Below are 19,816 nucleotides of genomic sequence, written 5' to 3'. Positions count from 1 at the left end.
TACCATACTTATCTAAACATCGACATGTTCCTGATTTCTCTTAAAAGATTATCAGCTGCTCATAGGCTGAAGTTGTATGGGATTTTAAGACTCCAGCGAAGGTCTCTTCTCTTCTCATAGGATTCTAGGGTACCTGTGTGGGAAATTCCTCCCGATTATATAGGTAGGTACCTACCTAACCTAATCAACATAGGCTTCCCTTCCTGGTGGCCAGCCTATACATTAACTCAGCCACTAGAGTCTGCTCTATATAGACCTGCACTACAGTTAGTAGAATTGTAGATCCAGGACATATATTAGCCTTTTATTATAGTATGGATGGCTAAATTAGGAGGTAATTTCACAGTCATGCTAAGTATGCTATCCAGGAACGCCCCAACCTTATTTGAGACAATTTTAAAATCAGGGCTTCTATCTATGCTGCACAAAGTTGTCATTATCTATAAGCTCCTCTCCTAGTGCCTATATATAACCTTTTTAAGATGCTCACTCTCTACATCTTCTTCCACCATACGCCTGAAATATCCATTTTCATTGCCCATCAAATCCTGAGGAGATCCAAATTCAACAGCTCGCCCGGCATCCAGCACCAGAACCCGGTCAAAATCAGCAATGGTATTGATCCGATGAGCAATAACCAACAGCGTAGTTGTACATTGGCCAAAGTCAGACCGGATCGACCGCTGGATGAGCTCATCGGTGCCTTTATCAACGGCCGATGTGGCTTCATCGAGCACCAGGATTTTGGGACTGGAGATCATCGCTCGGGCAAGACAGAGCAATTGCCGCTGTCCTTGGGATAGGTTCGAGCCTCTCTGAGCAATGGGAGTATCAAGGGGAGAACCCGGCTTCTCATCAGCGACGGCACTTGCATCGATAGTATCATTGGACGTCCATCGGACATGCTCCAGGGCTAGAAGCAACTCGCTATCAGTATGCTCATCAAAGGGATCGAGATTAGATCGAACCGTCCCTGTGAATAATACGGGATTCTGCGGGATGATAGCGAGTCGACTGCGAAGATGGTCCAGTTTGACTGTCGAAATGTCGACTCCATCCACGAGAATCTGTCCTTCGCGGGCTTCCAAGAATCGAAAGAGGACTAAAGCAAGCGAGGACTTTCCCGCACCGGTGCGACCCAGAATTCCAATACGCTGATTTGGCTCCGCATGGAAGCTGAGGCCCTGGAGGACTGGCGGGAGATCCGGCGCGTAACTGACGGTTAGATTCGAGACATCCAGTCGGCCCTCCATTGGCCAAGCCGCAGGAGCGTCGACACCGTCATAGTCTTCCGTGTCGATATCAGAGTATTCCAACACGCGTTCCACACCATTCATCTCCATTTCGAGATTGGCATACATCCGGATCCCCAAGACCAGTGCAAAGGAGAGCTGGTTTGTGAAAGCAATGGCGAATCCGGCCATTGATCCGGTCACGTTCTCCTGGGAAACCAGAACGATAGCAGTCGCAGTAGAAAAGATGGCCCCGATGATATTTATTCGGAAGGTAAGCCATCGGTTCAACAGGTAGAGATGCCAGTAGGCCTGGGCATGGTGGTCAATCTTTGCTTGGATCTGGTGAATGTATCTCTCTGTCTTGCCGAAAGCTCGAATGGTCCAGAGACCCGTACAGGACGAGTCGAAGAGCTCATATATGGGGCTTCTGGCAATACATTCCAGGCGTTTTACCTCTCGCGCAGCGGACAGATATTTGCGCGCGTAGAAAACGCAACCAGAAACCAGAAATGCTGACGAAAGAATCAATATCGGGCTGACCAGCATACCGGCCAGTATCACTACCAGACAGTCCATCACTGAATTCAGCAGTTCCGCCAAATCGTATCCCAGCCGCGAGTCGAGCATATTAAAATCCGTCGCGAAGCGATTGAGGAGACGACCCAAAGGCACGGTGTCCAGCCATCGGAGTGGCGCTCGCAGGACGACATGAAGCAATCGATGGAAAAGCCGCCGTGAAGCCTGGATAGATATTGTGAGAGTGACATAACAGCGCAAGGATCCGATAATCCACGCAATTGCAGAGAGCCCGATATAGACACTGAGATAGTACCCCATATCGGAATGTTCCGTGGAAGATTTCTGGTTGTTTTGTCTACTCCAGACGTTGACCCACCAATACTGTCGGTCACAAATAAGCATCGGATAATCGTCCAACGAAGAGAAAACTCACCTGTCCAAGCAGCAGGCCGCTATACGTGATGTAGCATCCGCCCAAAAGGGCCCAGAGAGGCCACCCCCCGCTGCTTTGGATATATCTCTGGCACAGCGTCAGTTTGACTGCGCCTCTCTCGCGCGCTTCCTCCTCAACAAACTTTCTGGGGTTTCTGATAGCGTTGCTCGGGTTCTCTGGAGTCGGATTCTGTGGATCGTTTTCGCGCTTTGTCGCAGGACTTGACGGGTTCTGATATCCTAGAGTATGTTCTTGATGAAGGGGTTGCATTTTTCTGCCTCCACCTTCGCGGGCCAGAAGGACGTCGAGAATGCCATCGTGCTGCATATCTGCCACATTTCCGGCGTAATACAGCATGCCATTATCCAAGTGCACCAGATAATCCAACTTTGACAAGCAGAGTCCGACGTGATGCGTCGCAAGGATTCTTGTTCGACCCTTGGCCAGTTCACCGGTCAGAGCATGAAGAAACAAATGCTGTGCGGTATGAACGTCGACTGCGCCAAAGATATCATCCAAGATCAGGATCCCAGCTCTAGAGTACAACGCCCGAGCAAGGGAAATCCGTGACTTTTGACCACCGCTCAAATTGACGCCATTGGGACCAATTTCTGTGAGATCGTTGTCTTCTAGATCCTGTAGATCTCTGGTCAGGGCGCATGCAAAAAGTACCTTGTGGTATCTCTCAGCATCCAGCGGCAGTCCAAAGAGGACATTATCTCGGATGGTCGCTGCTTCAATCCATGGTGTTTGGGCCACATACGCCATTGCAGTGTCAATGATCCATTCTCTGCGCGTACTGCAAGCCGTGTAGATTTGCTCGTGGAATGGGGGTAAGGGGCCTTTGGCTGTTCCAGAAAGGATCTCACATTCTCCCAGAATGGCAGCCAGCAGCAGGCTTTTTCCCGTCCCCGTTCGACCAGACACCACACTCAAACCATGCGGTGGAAAGGTGACACTCAAGTTCCGCAGAGTCCACGTATGGGCAGAAGATGCTCCGCAACTGTTGACACTTCCCGGCCAGGCGACAGTGGCATTCTCAAACTGGATGCGGTCTGATGACATGATCTTGCAAGCCCAGTCAGGAGTCCCTAAGAATTTCTCAACCCGTCTCATGCTGACCAGCGCGTCCAGCATTTCTGACAGCAAATCGGGGACCATCGACAATATAAAATCAATGTATCCCAGCACTGATATCGCCGTGAATGCCACGGATGGTGTGAGGTTCCCATGGACTAAAACGTAGACAGCGAGTGACACAACGGAAACTAGCACTGGACCCAGGAGATACAGAGACAAGTTTACCACCCGCCAGTTGAAGGCAGTTTTCTGAGCGTGCAGCTCTCTGTCCCGAAGTTGGTTGATCTTTGCTTCCCACTTGCTCTCCAGCGCAGAAAACTTGATCTGCCTGATCCCCTGAAGAGCTTCCGTCAAGACGGTCATCTTGCCGTCACGGGATGCCATCAAATTGTCCTCTGTCCTGGAATATTTGACCATGCAAATGTAATTCAGCGGCATCAGGAGAATCAAACAAGACATGCCTGCGAGAAGGCTTTGCCAGCCCAGCAGTCGTCCCAGCAGTACGGAAGCAACCGCCAGCTTCATGGGCGACAGAAAGTTGTAGTAGAAGTAGGTAGCAGACATGGCGATGCGCTGCGCATCTACTGCAACCAGGTGGATCATGTTTTGGGTATTCACCGAGGAGCCGTCTTGCATCTCATTCAGTGGTTTACTCTCATCATCGTGTTCACGTTCAGACTCATGGTTGCTGGGCCCATTTAGTCTCATTGCCTTGCTAAAGACCACCGCGGAGAGCTGCTCGACGACCCGAATAGAGATCTTATTGAATGCAATCCACAACAGCCAATTTTCTAGACACGACGAGACACCAACCGCGATGCCGAGTCCGATCACCCAAAACCAGAGTTGTGCGGGATCTGACTGCCCTCGCGAGCGCTCTTCGAGCAAACGGAGGATCTCAAGAAGGGCGAGATGTGGTGCAAAAGCCAGGAATGCCAGAGGCATGGACAAAATCAGTTGATATACCAATTGCTTGTCATTCGAAATTAACAATATCTTCCACAGCGGTGGTTTCGTAGAGTTATGTGAGGTTGCCTTGCCCTCTGCCTTGGTAAACGCGTCTTGCAGGCTCTTCGCACGCGTCTTGTGGTCCAACTCGGGCAGATCCTCGAGACCGATATCCTTTTTCCGTGCAGCAAATGCAACCAAGGGGGTCACCCATCCGAAGGAAAGGCGACCCATGAAGGAGGTCGAAAGTTCTCCATCAACCAGCGTCCCGTTGCGAAACACATCCGGCCGTCGCGGAAGTGAAAGACTGGGAATGATGGCCAGAACGGCCAGGCCAGTGTTGACACCCACGAGAAGCATCTGCGCTTCATCCACGCGTCCCAATCCGTGCTTCACCCAGGTCTCGAAGAACATTGCGATGAGTGCAATACCGTAGCTCAAGCTTCCCTTCAATCCTAGCAAAAAACGAACAGTGCATAACGGCTCTGTGACCAGGGCGGTATATTGGATCAGCAAAAAGACCTTTGCAACATCTCCTGTCAGCAGCGCTCGGAAGCTTCTAGGACTGTTTAACTTCTCACCCATATCAGAAGCTGCAGCCATGGTTCGAGAACAAACCCCTCGTCGACAGTGGACAAGGAAATCACTGCTCGTAGGAGAGCAGCAGCGCCACCACAGACGGTTGTGGTCACGATGAACAAATGCTGGGTCTTATCCGTAGATGCTTCCATCGACTCTTTGGTAGCTTCCCCATCCCTGTCCACGTAGAAATAGTTATCATATCGAGTGTATCCTCCATTGCGCCCGAAGACCCGCTTGGCGATACTTTGTATACCAGGAAGGCTAAGAAGAATCACCACCACCAATGCTGTGATATTGAGAATAAAGCAGAGAACTGCTTGATTCAGCATGTTTCTTTGCCGAATCTGCTATGCCATCGAATGTGCACCAAGATAAATGGTGGTTCAGGCTGTTACAGTGGATTTGGGAATACACACTCTACCAGAACAATTTGTCCTGCTTAGCCAGCACCTGCAGTAGCTGATACTAAACGGTGTATGATAAAAGTAAGGGGGCATGGTATCGTCTAAATAATGCCTAATTGGAAGTACAACGTGGCAATGATCAGCACTTGATTCTACAAGTATACCATTTCAAGAGGATTGAGATGTCCGTATAGTAATTTGCTCATCTTACGATTCCCTTTTACGCTGGTCGATGATATGGCCAAGTATCCTATTCCCAAAGCAGCTACCAGGCTGCGTAATAATTGACAACCGGAGGCATATGTTTTTAGTACTGTATGGAATTGATACCCATGAAGATAAAACTGGGAAGTAAGAGTGATCGGCAGTTCACTGTTTACCTAATGCATTAACTTACCTACCATTCTGACTCTAAAAATTCTGGAGTCCGCCCTATGTAGATCTGCACTACAGTTGTGTAGATCTACAGCATCTATTACCTTTTCATCAGTAACTGGAATGTGAGCTCGGTACTACATTATGTTTTTTGGCTTGCGGGATGGCTGGCTGAACAGACCACTGTAATTTCAACATAATGGTTCTAGTGTAGTAGTAGTTAGTGTAGATCCAATATTTCCACAGCCATTATTAATTTACAGGACTAGAGGGCTTATTTATACTACCTTCACGCCATCAGCATCCTAATTCGAGTCTCTTCATTTTGAACTACTTATCATTATGTTTGGCTGATATCAAGTTTATCTCGTTTATCTCTATTAATCTGGTCCTTATCTAGACGCCTCATGGTCAAGATGCCGCAATTCTTAAACAGACTGCATAGCACCAGTTTGGGCATTCTAAAGAAGCCCAAAGTGCCCATCGGTGAATCCAATTCTAATATTGTCCTTTATATGTGGTATATAATACTAACATTCTTCCCCTTTGCGTGGAAACCAAGGCACATTTCCTATCATCCCTCATCTAGATGCCCAGAACCTGGATGCTGCCAACCAGAGTAGTCACCTGAGTAAAGTCTACAACACCCTTGAGAATGATGGCATTCTCAAAATCACCCTTGGCTTCCACGATGATGACAGCAAATACCTACAAAGATTAATATTGAACCTCCATACACGTCATGGACACGGTCTCCCCATCACCCACAGCGCGTCTCAAGGATGGTTCTGGGATATCCGCCCTAGCCCAGCAACGTTCCAGAGCCCACAATACCAAGCCCGATCAGAGACGATGAGAGAATTTCCCTGGCATACCGACTGCAGTTATGAAAGCTCGCCGCCGCGGTTCTTTGCCCTCCAGGTTCTTCGTCCGGACCGGTGTGGTGGTGGCACACTTTCTGTGCTAAAAGTCGACAAACTGTTGAGTCTCCTCTCTTCTTCCACAAAAGCCGCACTCTCAGAGCTAGAATACCGCATTACCGTCCCTCCAGAATTCAGAAAGAGAAACGACAAACTCTATATCACCGGCAGTCTCCTTGAAACAGCTCCTACGGGCACATCAACTGGGATACGCTTCCGTGAGGATATTTTTATTCCTCTAAGTACAAGGGCAGGTGTTGCTCTGGAAGAATTGAAGAGAGTTCTCCTTGGACCGGAGGCAGATGCGGAGACTCTCCATCTTACGCCGGAGTGTCTGCCACGGGGGTCGATTATTCTAATGGACAATAGGCGGTGGCTTCATGCGAGGAACCAGGTGAAAGATCCAAATCGGCATTTGCGCAGGGTACGATGGGATGCGAGGCCATTTATGGCAAGGAATCATGCGGTTTGATTGAGAATTACTAGTGAAGCTGTATAGATTGATCACTACAGTATTAGATGTATTCTTATTCTAACCTCAGAATTTTAGCAGAAGACAGCTGTTAACAGTGAGATTCTTGCTTTCACAGGAAACTCCTCTAATCAACATTGATTACGATACATGAAAGGTTCTGTTTTGTAGACCGGTTTCTATTAGTCTGATCTCTTTTCCTTACCCCTACCAATTATCAGTTTGGCTGCTTTTCATGCAAAATCCGTCGCCGCTATGTACATGCAGCAGGAAAGGCTCCTCAAATGCATACCCTCAAGACAAGTAATCAGTGCTTGCACAGTAACAAATGCTGCAAGGTGAAGAGCCCAGATTGCGCAAGCACAGGATATCTGGTGGGGCAAGGCATGCACAGCTGCCAGCCTCAACTCGGGTTTGGTATGATATTCCCTATTAATAAATTTTGTGATATACTGGCATTCTTTGTTGCATGAAATAACTATTTACCTTAGAATATTTTGTTTTCCAGCACTAATGCAGAAGGCATTGGTTGAATGATCAATAAGATGCCAGCCAATTTTGAAATATAGCTGCAGTGTGGCTAAACATAGTACTTATTTTCCCCCCTTTTTTTATGTAAAATTCATCAACAAAGAGGATAATGGTACTAAGGGTGATGTGCTGCCTAGTTTTCGTAGGGCTAAAAATCAAACAGAGCATGTTGTTCAAGCGACAGGTCTTCTCAAGCTGTGAATCTAACATAGTCTACTGTTTTCCACGAGTCCAATCCACAAAGTTCATAACTTTCCTGCCCGTCGTGCTTCGCTCAAAGCCGCTAAAATTAGGAATAAACTTCAACTGGAAAAGATCCTCATTGAAATCAAACACCATGAAGAAGTCCTTGATCTTCCCAACCAGCTCCTGCTCACTGATCTGCGTCCCGTCATTTTTGGGATCCCGTATGATACGAATCTCCAGGAGCACGTCTACGCTGCTGTCATCTTTGTGGCGCAGTATAATCTGCCATTGTAAAATGGCCCATTCCTTCGTGCGCATGAGAGCTTGGATAGTATGGAACTCGAAATACTCTCCATACCAATCGAAGCTGATCCGTCGATCGCGCCCATAGACGCGGACCATTTTGTAATGCTGGACATCCTTTGCCGTGAGCTGTGCCTGAGCCGTCTGCGGCAATGGATGGAGAGACCCAATATCGCCACAAACATAGCGCACCAAAGGGTTGCGCAGCCGCTGTAACGATGTTTGAACAATGAGTCCTACCTCGCCGTCGGGAACATTCTCGATGCAATCGGATTGACAGAGACTCTTTCGTTCCGGGTCCTCCTCGATCGATAAGGGAAGCACCTCGATATGTATAGTTCGGGTGTCGAAGATGAAGTCCATATAGTTTTCGTTGGTATTGCCAGTAAGAGCAGAGCTGGCAACTGCCCATGGTCCAGCCTCTGCGCTGCCAATGACCGAGCAGAAGACGATATCCCCAAGGACGGAAGTGAGTAAGGTCCGCTGAGCGGGCGTCATAGATTCAGAGGTATAGAGAATTTTCGTAAGTCGTAGAGAGCTCCGTTGCTCCGCTGGAAGTTTCGAGATATAGTTCGCAAGCTGAACCAATTGCCCGGCATCACCAGCTACAACATTTGCTCGATAGTGTACAATCGCATCAAAGACAGCCTGGTGAGACATTTCCGGCCCGGCACATAAGACTGCAGCCCCAGCATTTTCCATGAGCTCAGTCATCAAATCAAGGGCTCTATAGTCATTGTACACGGTTAGCAATTGGTGCATACAACACACAAGGTGACAAGGTAGACACACCGGTATAAATGTCCCGAAACATGCATTGTCACAACCCAGTCCCCTGGTTCAATCAATCCGCAAGTCCGCATCAGTGACCCGATCACGGCTCGCTGCTTGCGATTCTCAACCGAATCCGTAGCAAAGACCATCATGGGGCCTCCCGAGCCACCGCCTGTCGTGCTGATGTAGGTATTTCGTCGGTAGCCATTGCTGGGATCCGTGTCCACTGTGAGTCGACCAATTTGTTTGTACCTGATTGCATCAAAGGTCAGAGACGAGGAGCAATAGACACATGAAAGTACAAAAGAGAGGAAACAGTCGCTCAAATAGGCTTTATCGTACAATGCATCTTTTCTCGTCAAGGAGAATGATTTCAGGTCGAGATCGTTTCCTCCCTTGTCCTTGGAGACCCTCAAAACATGGTGTAATTCCTCTGGTGTAGGTGGATATTTCGTGTCGGAGTAGAAAGGGTGAACCTTTGCAACGGCAAGAACATCAGACAGGGGATAATGATCGGGGGCCATTTTGCAGCAGAAATGGTATTCTTGAATATGGTTGAATCTTAGTCAACTGACGGTTTATAGGAGGGCACAGGGCATGTACCTCCTGAAATTTGTCAGTTTAATCTTCTATTACGCAGCAGGACTAGGGCTTATGGCAACTGTGAGATTTGCCTTGTAATGGCTCCTGTTGATCATTGAAGCCTACCTTGCATCTACATGCCTCCATCCCTGCGGTTCTGCTACATAGTTTTAGGTGACCACAACTGCAGTCAGCCCAGTCATTCGGACCATACTAGAATCAGAATTATGGAGTATTTATTGGCATATTACACAGTAGTATTCAATTCAATTGCTCAATATTTCCAGTTACCAGTAGCATGGGTTATTCTATACTAGTAAGGACCAGTCAACAATACCGCACATAAGAGCAGTACTTACACCGCAGATCGCTTAATTGATCATCGGACATTATATTGGAGTTATTGCCTATAGCCTACAACTATAAATGACGATACAGAAGTTGTGCATATGTTGTAAATAGCCCAAATCACAATTTGAACCCTCTGATGATGGAAAATGAAATGGCAACTCCGATCGGAGAAATATCAGTCCTGGCCCATTACAGAACACATCCAAGCACCACCATGGCTGATCGCGCAGACTCGTCCTGGGCTACTTCGCCAAACCCCAAACCCCAGGAACTGACCGTGTATGACGTGATATGTCCCGATTATTGGCCACTGCTGTAGTCCGTCTATCTCTCGCATAAGCACATCGTACAAGGGTTGCTGGACTCTACGTTGGATGACATAGGTGGTGGTTCCGGGAGCCAGTCCTGGACATCTAAGAAGATCCAGTTTTGATATCCATTCTGCCTGGTTCAATTGATCGCCGAAGAGTATGCCGGCCCCCTTGCCGCTCCTGACAGGCTTGAGGATATAGTCATTTTTGAGTGGCTCACACTCATGACATGCGGTGATGAGCTTCTCTAGCTCAACAGATCCGGGGAGGATGGTGGTAGCGATTCCTTTTTGCAGTGCTTTTGCTTGTTCTGGTGTGAGGATATTCTTCTCCACCAAGGACTCGAGCTCCTGCAGAACAATACCTAGCATCCTCTTGTCATGGACTAGCAAGACGGTGCGCATATCATTGAAGCACCGCAAACTGATCTGCTGTAGCATTTCACGGCTGAGAGCAAGAAGTTCCCGCTGATGCAACTCCAGTCCAACTTGATGGATTTCTTCCAGGACCTCACCGGCGGAATTTGTGAATGTGGGGAGTTGAGTAGGCGATTTCGGGGACTGCGGAGCTAGACAGCATAGTTTATAGCCACCATTCGAATGAGGACTTGGCATCAATCTCAAGTCTGACGGGGTAATAAACCGTGGCCTGATTCCGAGTTGACGCTCCGCGTAGGAGGTAAACAGATGAATATCTATGCCGCGTTCCTCGCCTTTCAGCAGGTGCAACGGCAGGTCTGGTTTATATAGACGGCGCAGTCCCTCAATGATCTACTAAGCTTTTAGCGAAAATTCACATCTGGATCTAACAACCTACGCTACGGTTGACCAAGAGATGCCTCACCTTTTCTGGATCTGTCGCTCCTCTCAATCCGTTCCGACCAACACCGCCGTCGAGAAGTGCCTGTTGCCCAAGGGCGACCAACATATAGCCATTCCAGCAGAAGCGGGCGTTAATCTCACAGACACGGAAATTCTCAATCTTATCGGGATTATCGGAGTCTGAATCCTGCTCAAGCAAAAAATCTGGTCGCCAGGAGCCAGAGCAATCTTTGAACGGACGGAATATGTTGGGACCTTGAGTGTCTATCCACTGAATCCGAGATAATCAGATAGATATTTTGACACGATGGAAAAGATAACATCACGTACACGGAGGAGTTCTTCTTCCTGCGGTTCGAGAGGCATTCGCTCTGGAAATCGTGCCTTTGTATCTGACCACCATCTCTCCACAATGTCCGTAATCGCCAAAACCAGTGCTTCATGAAGCTCTACCAACTGACGTGTGTGGTGTTCTGTGACCAGCACCGGATGGGGACAGGCGGCAAGATGGGAGTTTCCAGACCACTCAAACGCAGGACACCACTTAACAAGATTAGATTGGTAGACGTCTCGCAGCTGTTGCCTGACAGCTGGATCTGTGTCTGCTGGAGCGACCAGGGAATGGTCTTCTTTGTCTCGAGCAAGGCAGATCGATCGAAGTCGGTTTTGTGGTTTCTTCATGGCCACGACGTTGTGTCAAATGCAAGCTGCAGAGGCCGAATAGTCAAGCAATACAGATTTGCATTCAGAGTCGTACGCTAGCAGGTTCTAACAATGTGGCCAGGAAGTCAGTGTAGCATATCTCTTCCGGGATAACAAAGGGAGTCGAAGAAAATCATGTAATGAATTTTGTGTATTTCCTACTGCTTGAAATATGACACCGCGTCATCAGCTCTCAAGCATGTACTAAATCCTAGGCTACAATGTATAAGGCAGCCATTGAAGTGACGAAGAAGCAAAGATCTACTCTAACCACTGCACCTATGCATCTAATGCCATCGGATCTGAACCTATGGAGGCTGGTGTGATATATCATACAGTGATGATCCTGCATATATGTAGGCGGCTGTATATGCTAGGGATGGAATGTAGAGCAGAAAAGAAAATGTGGAATCATGCAATGATGCTCATCTGTCTGTTCCTTACTCTTGGAATGTTAGAGTCACTGATACATTCCGGTAAGACACAGAATTCCTATCTAGTTTCTCCAGCACCTTTAAAATCCATATTTATCACATCCAATGCCTAAAATAAGGATATAATAACATCACCCCACAGCATCGGAAAGAAGGAGGGGAAAAGAATCAAATAATTGTCTCTACCTTTAATTGGATGGTTTCTACTCCGTACAAAGCAAAAATATATTCCTTTCGCTCTCAACGGGCCTTTCACCTTGCCTTTGAATCTCTACGTGACGATGATTTTCCTTAATTAGCAGCCACCCAGAAGTCTCCTCTATGCTCCTCCATTAATTATCACGCCCTATAACAACTATCAGGTCAGCAGAGATCTAGTTGTCTCAAAATTTAGATTAACTGGAAGCTTATAGGGTCGATTCAGCGAGCTACCCGACCCATCTTGAGGAACAAGGACCTCTAGCAGCAGCTGAGAGGAGTACATATAATCACTTTTAATTAAAGCCAATCATAGCTTGAAGATAAGTAAATGATAAATCTATCCGACTTGAGAGGCAGAATGATTGTGGCTATTTTTGACATACCCTGCCTTTTGGATGCCAACATACTACCGAGGAACACTGCAACCTTATTTGAGCCGAATTCTATGGGGCAGTTCTAGGAGTTCTATCTATGGATAGGTATTTAGGGGAATGAGTTCATTGGCTACTATCCTATGGATAGGGTGCAGAAACCTAAGTTCATTCTTCCACATAGAACAGATATCTGTCTCTACATGTGCATCTTGTGAGGTTCGCTTCAGAAATCAGTCTGTTGCTTTCATGTCTACGAATTAGGGCTGTGTTCGTGTTACAATATCCTACTGTAGAAAGGGCCCTAAAAGTAGTGCACATCTTAACTAATTTTAGGTATAACTTTAGTGGTGCTTTAACTATAAACAAGCTAAAATCTGTATTTTCAACATCGGCATTAGCGTCATCCACATAAAGACCCATTTCAGACGAGAAGATGCAAGTGCTTACTGTGAAGATCTAATTTAATAGAAGACATTAGACGCCTGTAAGAGAAGAGAAAGCTAGGAGTTACAATTATCATTTTCTTCTTGGTGAGAGGTATGCATGGACAGCGAACGAGCGGGGAAGTGTTGAAAGCACAGGCCGCACATACGCGCTCGTCACATGTTGAGGCTGCTTGACAGGTAGATCATGAAAACCTCCTGCAGAAGCCGTTAGAGTCTAATGTAGATGGAGATCCGATCGTCGTTGCAGAAGGTCTGCATCCTGCGAGCAATGAGAGGGTTCCGTGGTCTTTGGTCGCTGACACTCAAACTGGTAGCACCTAACATCCGCTACAATTTACAGGTCTTGTCCCTCAGCACCACGCACGCCGCCTTGTCCACTCACAATTCCTGCGCTGAACTGATGGGATAATACCCAGGTATCCAAAGCACGGATATCACACCCTCTTCACCAGATAGGAGCAAGAGCCAAGATGACTCTGACTCGCTCTTCGGACCCGTTGGTATGGATCGATTGTGAGGTACGGGGTTCCCAAAGATTCTCTCTGAAGGCTACTCTTTCGCACTACAGCGAGGCTTCTTTATACCGGACCGAGGACATTAATGTCTACGATGCTAATAATTGCCTTGCTCTCACAGATGACGGGCCTTGACCCAGAAACTGACCAGATCCTCCAGATCTGCTGCTTCATCACCGACGCGCAGCTCCAGCTTCTCGAGCCCAACGGCTTCGAGACCGTCATCCACCACCCCAAATCGACCCTCGACGCCATGTCCCAATGGTGCATTGACACCCACGGTCGTACGGGACTCACGGCCGCCGTTCTCGCGTCCACCACAACCCCTTCCGCGGCCGCGTCGGATCTGCTGGCCTACATCAAGAAGCACGTTCCGGAGCCCCGCACGGCGCTGCTGGCGGGGAACAGCGTCCACGCCGATAAAGCGTTCCTGTCGCGCGGGCCCTACGCGCAGGTGCTTGAGTACTTGCACTACCGCATCCTTGACGTGAGCGCGATTAAGGAGGCAGTGAGACGGTGGGGAAGCGAGGAGCTGCTCAGGGACGTGCCGCCAAAGCGGGAGGTGCATCTGGCCAAGGATGACATACTGGAGAGTATCGAGGAGATGAAGTACTACAAGGAGAAGTTGTTTGGAGGTAAATGAACGGCAGCGGTTAGACAATGTCTCCTGGGAGAATCACGCACGCCTGAGGCGCTGGATTCTGCTCGACAGATGCTACCGGCCGCATACTTCAGTTACGGCGTTTTCGGGAGTCAAATGGAGGCTAAGGCTAGACTTTCAGCCTTCATTTACTCAGCACTTGGATTGTAGCATGCGTTGAGCTCCAGGACAGACTGTTAGTAGACCCTACCTAGTCTGGACCATCGGAGGATTGGCTGGTCCCCGATGCAATGTTTTTTTTTGTCTCTTTCTAAGGGGCCAGAGCAGCTCCAGATCCATGAGGAATTGCCATGTGGAAGATAGAAGGGCCATTCGGCAGGCTGAGCCAAATCGCCGTTAGTCCGTGATAGTCCCCATGCTGCTCTATAGCTCCTATTCGAATAGGCAATAGGATGCTCGCTTGCGCTCCCGGGTGTGGGGTTTGTTTGCAGAGTTCTAGAACTGACGCTGAATCCAATTGACGCGCAACACGACTCTGTCGACCGTCTGCCTCTGACTGTCCACGAATCCCTGCAGATAGGCCTGTTCCCTGTATATACCTCGAGAAAACAGCCATTCAGGCGCATAGAGACACGCCGTCGAGCGTAGACGTCGCACTGGCTGTTGGCGCGGGACCGCCGACGATAGTATGACGCAGCGGCTCCTCCTCCCGCGCTGGCGCCCCTCCACGGCCCACCGTCGCCGTCGTCCTGCTCCTGAGTACACCTGTCCCCGATCTCAATTGTCGGTGAGAAGCCGTGTTGCTTCGCTCCTCCGTCTTTTCTTCTCGCGTTTCGCTTCTTCTGAATCCTTTTCTTCTGTGCTTTTTCGTATTTCACCGTCCAGTCCCCCAGGGCTGCTGCTCCCCTCCCCGCGTATCAGCCAGTCCAGCTGCCACCACAGCAACAATGTCCATCCAGACCGTCTCCATCACCCCCTTTACCGACCAGAAGCCCGGAACGTGAGTGCTGCGACTGCTTCATCTGTGATACAATACATCGTTGCTGACTGTCTTCAGCTCGGGTCTTCGCAAGAAGGTCACCGTCTTCCAGCAACCCCACTACTCCGAGTCCTTCATCGCCAGTATCCTCCTCTCCATCCCCGAGGGTGCAGAGGGCGCCTTCCTGATCATTGGTGGCGATGGCCGCTACTTCAACCCCGAGGTCGTTCAAAAGATCGCGAAGATCAGCGCTGCTTACGGCGTGAAGAAGCTGGTCGTTGGTCAGAATGGACTTCTGAGCACGCCCGCCGCCAGCAACGTGATCCGTGTGAAGAAGGCTACAGGTGGTATTCTGCTGACTGCCAGCCACAACCCTGGTGGTAAGTACCCGTCATCACATGCGCGGTAATTTGTTCTCGTCCACTGACTCTGGGAAACGTAGGACCCAATGCCGACTTTGGCATCAAGTACAACCTCTCCAACGGTGCCCCAGCCCCCGAATCGGTCACAAACAAGATCTTCGAGACTGCCAAGTCGTTGACCTCGTACAAGATCGCCGAGATCCCGGACATCGACATAACCACCATTGGCACCCAGACCTACGGCAATCTGGAAGTCGAGGTCATCCACTCGACGGCCGACTACCTCAGCATGATGAAGGAAATCTTCGACTTTGATCTGATCAAGGAGTTCTTGAACACCCACAAGGACTTCAAGGTCCTCTTCGACGGAATGCACGGTGTCACTGGCCCGTATGGTGTGGATATCTTCCAGAAGGAACTTGGTCTGCCTGCTAGCAGCACCCAGAACTGCGTTCCATCCCCCGACTTCGGTGGTGGCCACCCCGACCCCAACCTTGAGTACGCCAAGGGTCTCGTGGAGGCTGTTGACAAGAATGGCATCCACTTTGGCGCTGCCAGTGACGGTGACGGTGACCGAAACATGATCTACGGAGCGAACACCTTTGTCTCCCCGGGTGACAGCTTGGCTATCATTGCCCACCATGCCAAGCTCATTCCCTACTTCAAGAAGCACGGCGTCTACGGCCTTGCGCGCTCCATGCCTACCTCCGGAGCCGTCGACCTTGTCGCGAAGGCTCAGGGACTCCAGTGCTATGAAGTCCCCACGGGCTGGAAGTTCTTCTGCGCCCTGTTCGACAACAACAAAATCTCCATCTGTGGCGAGGAGAGCTTCGGTACCGGTAGCAACCACATCCGTGAGAAGGACGGTGTCTGGGCCATTGTCGCCTGGCTGAACATCATCGCTGGTGTTGCCAAGCAGAAGCCCAACGAGACCCCCAGCATTGCGTCCATCCAGAGCGAGTTCTGGGAGACGTACGGCCGCACTTTCTTCACCCGGTACGACTACGAGCACGTGGACAGCGACGCTGCTGGCAAGCTGATCGCCAACCTGTCCGAGCTGGTCTCGAATAAGGACACGTTCGTCGGTTCGACCGTGTCCGGGCGCAAGGTCACCGACGCCGGCAACTTCGCGTACACTGACCTCGACGGCAGTGTGAGCAAGAACCAGGGTCTGTATGTCCGGTTCGACGACAACAGCCGCATTGTCACTCGTCTGTCTGGCACCGGCAGCAGCGGCGCCACCATCCGCCTGTACATCGAGAAGTACGAGAGCGACAAAAAGCACTTCTCCAGGGACGCGCAGGACTACCTGAAGGACAACATTAGGCTTGCCATGGACCTCCTCAAGTTCAAGGAGTTCATCGGCCGTGAGGAGCCGGATGTCAAGACCTAAGCCTGGTCAAGTGGCGGACAGGATCCTTAGGACCAGGCTTGGTCTTAAGTAATGTATGAAAGAGGGTTTTAATAGTAATTACGGGACGTGTGGACTACGGGGAGAAAAACGATACGAAGTATGGATATAGAGCATATTCTTTAGGTAGTTAGTTAGCTAGCACGTGTTTACGTGATGCATGAGCGATGATGAGAATAAGCATCAGTCCTTGTCTTAATATAAGTAGTCTGGTTCATACACATGCGCTGCTAGATGTCATGGGCATAATAATTAGGGCCTTAGATAACGCCCCTAGGCTGTACGATTTCAACACGCTGCTTCATTAATCATCCATTATCATTACAACTAGGGTATGCCATTCCATAGATAAAATGTCGTAAAATTGTAACCAGTCTCATCCTTCCTTGAGACCACACTCACCGGGATATCCCTCTCAATGAATACCTCTTATGTCCTTCAGGGCAGAGAGAGATGTAGGGATACTATCTCAGGCACCAACACCAGCAACCTTCCCCTCCCACCACTCCTTCCACCGCACGACCTTCTCCTCCCTCCTCGCCTCCTCCGCCGCAAACACCACCGCATGACTCCGCACCGCCTCCTCGAGCGTACACCCGACGAACCGCGCCTGCGCCTCCGCGGCCTCCCAGCCCTGATTCTCAACCGCGTCGACAGCGCCCACGAACGCGCTCGTCAGGCCGTAATCGCCGCCGCCGTGCGCTTTCTCCTCCTGCGGCGGCTGCCGCGGGATCTCGATGACCGTCGAGGATTGTGTGGCGAAGTCGTAGATCCGGATGGTGCGGCTGTCGTAGGAGAGTTCGCCCTTGGTGCCGTAGACGCGGCCGCGGCGTTCGCATTGTTTCTCGGTGGGCGCGATCATGTGGAAGGTTGCTGTTTTCGCTGTTCGATTTGTATTATCCTCGTCATCGTCCCAGGTGATAGTCACAACCTGATCGTCGCAGACGGTATTATCAGACTCGTACACGCACCGTCCGTACCACGGTCTCGAAGCGATCTCCGCATCGGGCGTCTTCTCCCGATCATAATCCTCCCCGATCCGACGCAGGAGCTGGGTCTCCGCGGCATCGAGCCCCGACGCGTTCAACGTGTCCTCGATGTCCGGACAGACGACGCTCAGCGGCCACTCCGTGAGTCCCCTTTTCAGGTGCATGTCGCGGTAGATCTTGAGCGCGCTGTAGTTGCATTCCTTCTCAGCGGGGCAGGAGAGGCAGTTTGTTGCGGTTCCCGCGGCTTTTGGTTTGAGTGAGGGACGGAATTGGGTCAGGGTGCCTGTAGATGTGATTGAGCGCGGGGCGTGGTGGGATGTCCCGGCGCCTGGCGTTGGTGGAGAGCATAGTAGCCAAAGGATGAAATCGATGTCGTGGCACGACTTGGTCAGGAGGGACCCGTCCCCTTGGGGCGTCTCCCGTCGCCAATTGCCCCGGACATAACTGTGAGAGAAATGCCACCACCCGACCGGCTCGCAGTGTTCGAGGGAGACGATGTCCCCGATGACTCTGTCGACGAGGAGGAGCTTTCGGAGCCGGATATTGTGCGGGCTGTAGCGGAGGACGTGGCCGATGGAGAAGATCTTCGACGAGCTTGACGGGAGGAGGGCCTTGTAGACGGAGAGGCAGTCGGACAGGGACGTCGCGAGGGGTTTCTCGCACAGAATATGAAGATTCAGGGACGCGATGGCCTGGAGGATCTCGACGTGGGATTCGTCGAGGGTGCAGACGAAGACACCGTCGACGCCGATAGTATCCTTATCCTTATCCTCTTTCTTCTCCTTTTCTTCTTGGCCTTGGTCTCCGGATTCGAGTCTCCGTCTTCGATCCACCTCCCACGTCAACCACTCCCTCCAATCGCTGAACTCCTGCCCCTCAGCCGGCTTGCCCTGCCCCCAGATATAGTTCCGCCCGAACTCGCGGCGCTTGAAGGCGTGTGGCTCCGCGACGGCGTGGATGACGCCCGCCGTCGTGGCGGTGGTGACGGCGCGGGCGTAGGCGTTGCCACGGGAGCCGGCGCCGATGACGAGGAATCGGAGCTGTTTCTTGTTTTCCTTTTTCTGCTGCTGCTGCTGCTGCTGCTGCTGTTGTTGTTGCTGTTGTTCATCTGGGTGATTTGATGATGATGGCGGAGTGCCGTTTTTGCTGAGGGGTTCTTCAACGATGGAGGACCCCGCTTGTTCTTGGGATGGCATTGCTGGTGTTTCTTCCGTTTCTCACTTTCTATAAAACTTCTGATCAAAAATTTGAGTTTGACAAAGAGCGTGGTGGTATATATTAGATAAAAAAGAAAAACGAATGAACCAGAGAGAGGGAGAATGTATGCAACTCTGCAGTGCCACCTCGTATGGACTCTTGTCTATACCACGTCCCGCCGAGCTGCGGGGTGCGAGGGGTGGATTGCGAATGGTTACACTGTGATTGGATGGTATGTGCTCATCTAAGCTTTCTTATCGCTGCCGATCATCCATGGATCTGGTTATCGATACCGATATGATATCGAGGATCTATATCTATATCAGGTATCTTGTTTTCGACAGGTTTCTTTTTTTATAGATCTATTGACTGGTTTCCACAAATGATATATCTGTCTTGATCCAAGGTGAATGGTATGCACATATATGCTCTGCATACACAAATCAAGCATGGAACCGCTACGTAGGCACCTCCTAACTACATTAAAAACGCAGTAATCATGACCAAACTACCGTACGCAACAATGACTCAGTAGGGCCACGGCCGGCAGTACGACTCTGCACCCTACAGAATGGGCCCAATTGCAAAGATAAGTTCGAGAGGAGTGAACTATTATTATTATTATTATTATTATTATTATTATTATTATTATTATTATTATTATTATTATTATTATTATTATTATTATTATTATTATTATTATTATTATTATTATTATTATTATTATTATTATTATTATTATTATTATTATTATTATTATTATTATTATTATTATTAT

The 19,816-nt window shown here is 49.6% G+C and overlaps 7 protein-coding genes across 7 annotated transcripts; 3 read left to right on the top strand and 4 right to left on the bottom strand.

Annotated features, from left to right (window-relative positions):
• Positions 1 to 455: 455 nt before the first annotated feature.
• VTN00DRAFT_7994 (uncharacterized protein) lies at positions 456 to 4,818 on the bottom strand (the record flags this gene model as incomplete). The annotated part of the gene is made up of 2 exons (XM_069434798.1): positions 456 to 2,135; positions 2,188 to 4,818. The coding sequence occupies 2 exons, from the start codon at positions 4,816 to 4,818 to the stop codon at positions 456 to 458; spliced, it is 4,311 nt and encodes a 1,436-aa protein (XP_069286260.1).
• Positions 4,819 to 5,992: 1,174 nt separating this feature from the next.
• VTN00DRAFT_7993 (uncharacterized protein) lies at positions 5,993 to 6,968 on the top strand (the record flags this gene model as incomplete). Its single annotated transcript, XM_069434797.1, has 2 exons — positions 5,993 to 6,062; positions 6,139 to 6,968. The coding sequence occupies 2 exons, from the start codon at positions 5,993 to 5,995 to the stop codon at positions 6,966 to 6,968; spliced, it is 900 nt and encodes a 299-aa protein (XP_069286259.1).
• A 744-nt stretch (positions 6,969 to 7,712) lies between these two features.
• On the bottom strand, positions 7,713 to 9,286 carry VTN00DRAFT_7992 (uncharacterized protein; the record flags this gene model as incomplete). Its single annotated transcript, XM_069434796.1, has 3 exons — positions 7,713 to 8,715; positions 8,781 to 9,014; positions 9,105 to 9,286. The coding sequence occupies 3 exons, from the start codon at positions 9,284 to 9,286 to the stop codon at positions 7,713 to 7,715; spliced, it is 1,419 nt and encodes a 472-aa protein (XP_069286258.1).
• A 584-nt stretch (positions 9,287 to 9,870) lies between these two features.
• On the bottom strand, positions 9,871 to 11,508 carry VTN00DRAFT_7991 (uncharacterized protein; the record flags this gene model as incomplete). Its single annotated transcript, XM_069434795.1, has 3 exons — positions 9,871 to 10,776; positions 10,850 to 11,098; positions 11,158 to 11,508. 3 exons carry the CDS (start codon positions 11,506 to 11,508, stop codon positions 9,871 to 9,873), a joined length of 1,506 nt encoding a protein of 501 aa, XP_069286257.1.
• Positions 11,509 to 13,252: 1,744 nt separating this feature from the next.
• On the top strand, positions 13,253 to 14,142 carry VTN00DRAFT_7990 (uncharacterized protein; the record flags this gene model as incomplete). The annotated part of the gene is made up of 3 exons (XM_069434794.1): positions 13,253 to 13,324; positions 13,401 to 13,502; positions 13,621 to 14,142. 3 exons carry the CDS (start codon positions 13,253 to 13,255, stop codon positions 14,140 to 14,142), a joined length of 696 nt encoding a protein of 231 aa, XP_069286256.1.
• Positions 14,143 to 15,047: 905 nt separating this feature from the next.
• Positions 15,048 to 16,834, top strand: VTN00DRAFT_7989 (uncharacterized protein; the record flags this gene model as incomplete). The annotated part of the gene is made up of 3 exons (XM_069434792.1): positions 15,048 to 15,100; positions 15,158 to 15,459; positions 15,522 to 16,834. 3 exons carry the CDS (start codon positions 15,048 to 15,050, stop codon positions 16,832 to 16,834), a joined length of 1,668 nt encoding a protein of 555 aa, XP_069286255.1.
• A 487-nt stretch (positions 16,835 to 17,321) lies between these two features.
• Positions 17,322 to 19,037, bottom strand: VTN00DRAFT_7988 (uncharacterized protein; the record flags this gene model as incomplete). The annotated part of the gene is made up of 1 exon (XM_069434791.1): positions 17,322 to 19,037. One exon carries the CDS (start codon positions 19,035 to 19,037, stop codon positions 17,322 to 17,324), a length of 1,716 nt encoding a protein of 571 aa, XP_069286254.1.
• Positions 19,038 to 19,816: the final 779 nt, after the last annotated feature.

This window comes from Thermoascus crustaceus (genome assembly GCF_041956765.1).
Source record: "Thermoascus crustaceus strain CBS 181.67 unplaced genomic scaffold VTN00scaffold_5, whole genome shotgun sequence".
Lineage (NCBI taxonomy): Eukaryota > Fungi > Ascomycota > Eurotiomycetes > Eurotiales > Thermoascaceae > Thermoascus > Thermoascus crustaceus.
Note: the sequence above shows the minus strand (reverse complement) of the source record. Positions and strands in the feature narration are given on the sequence as shown.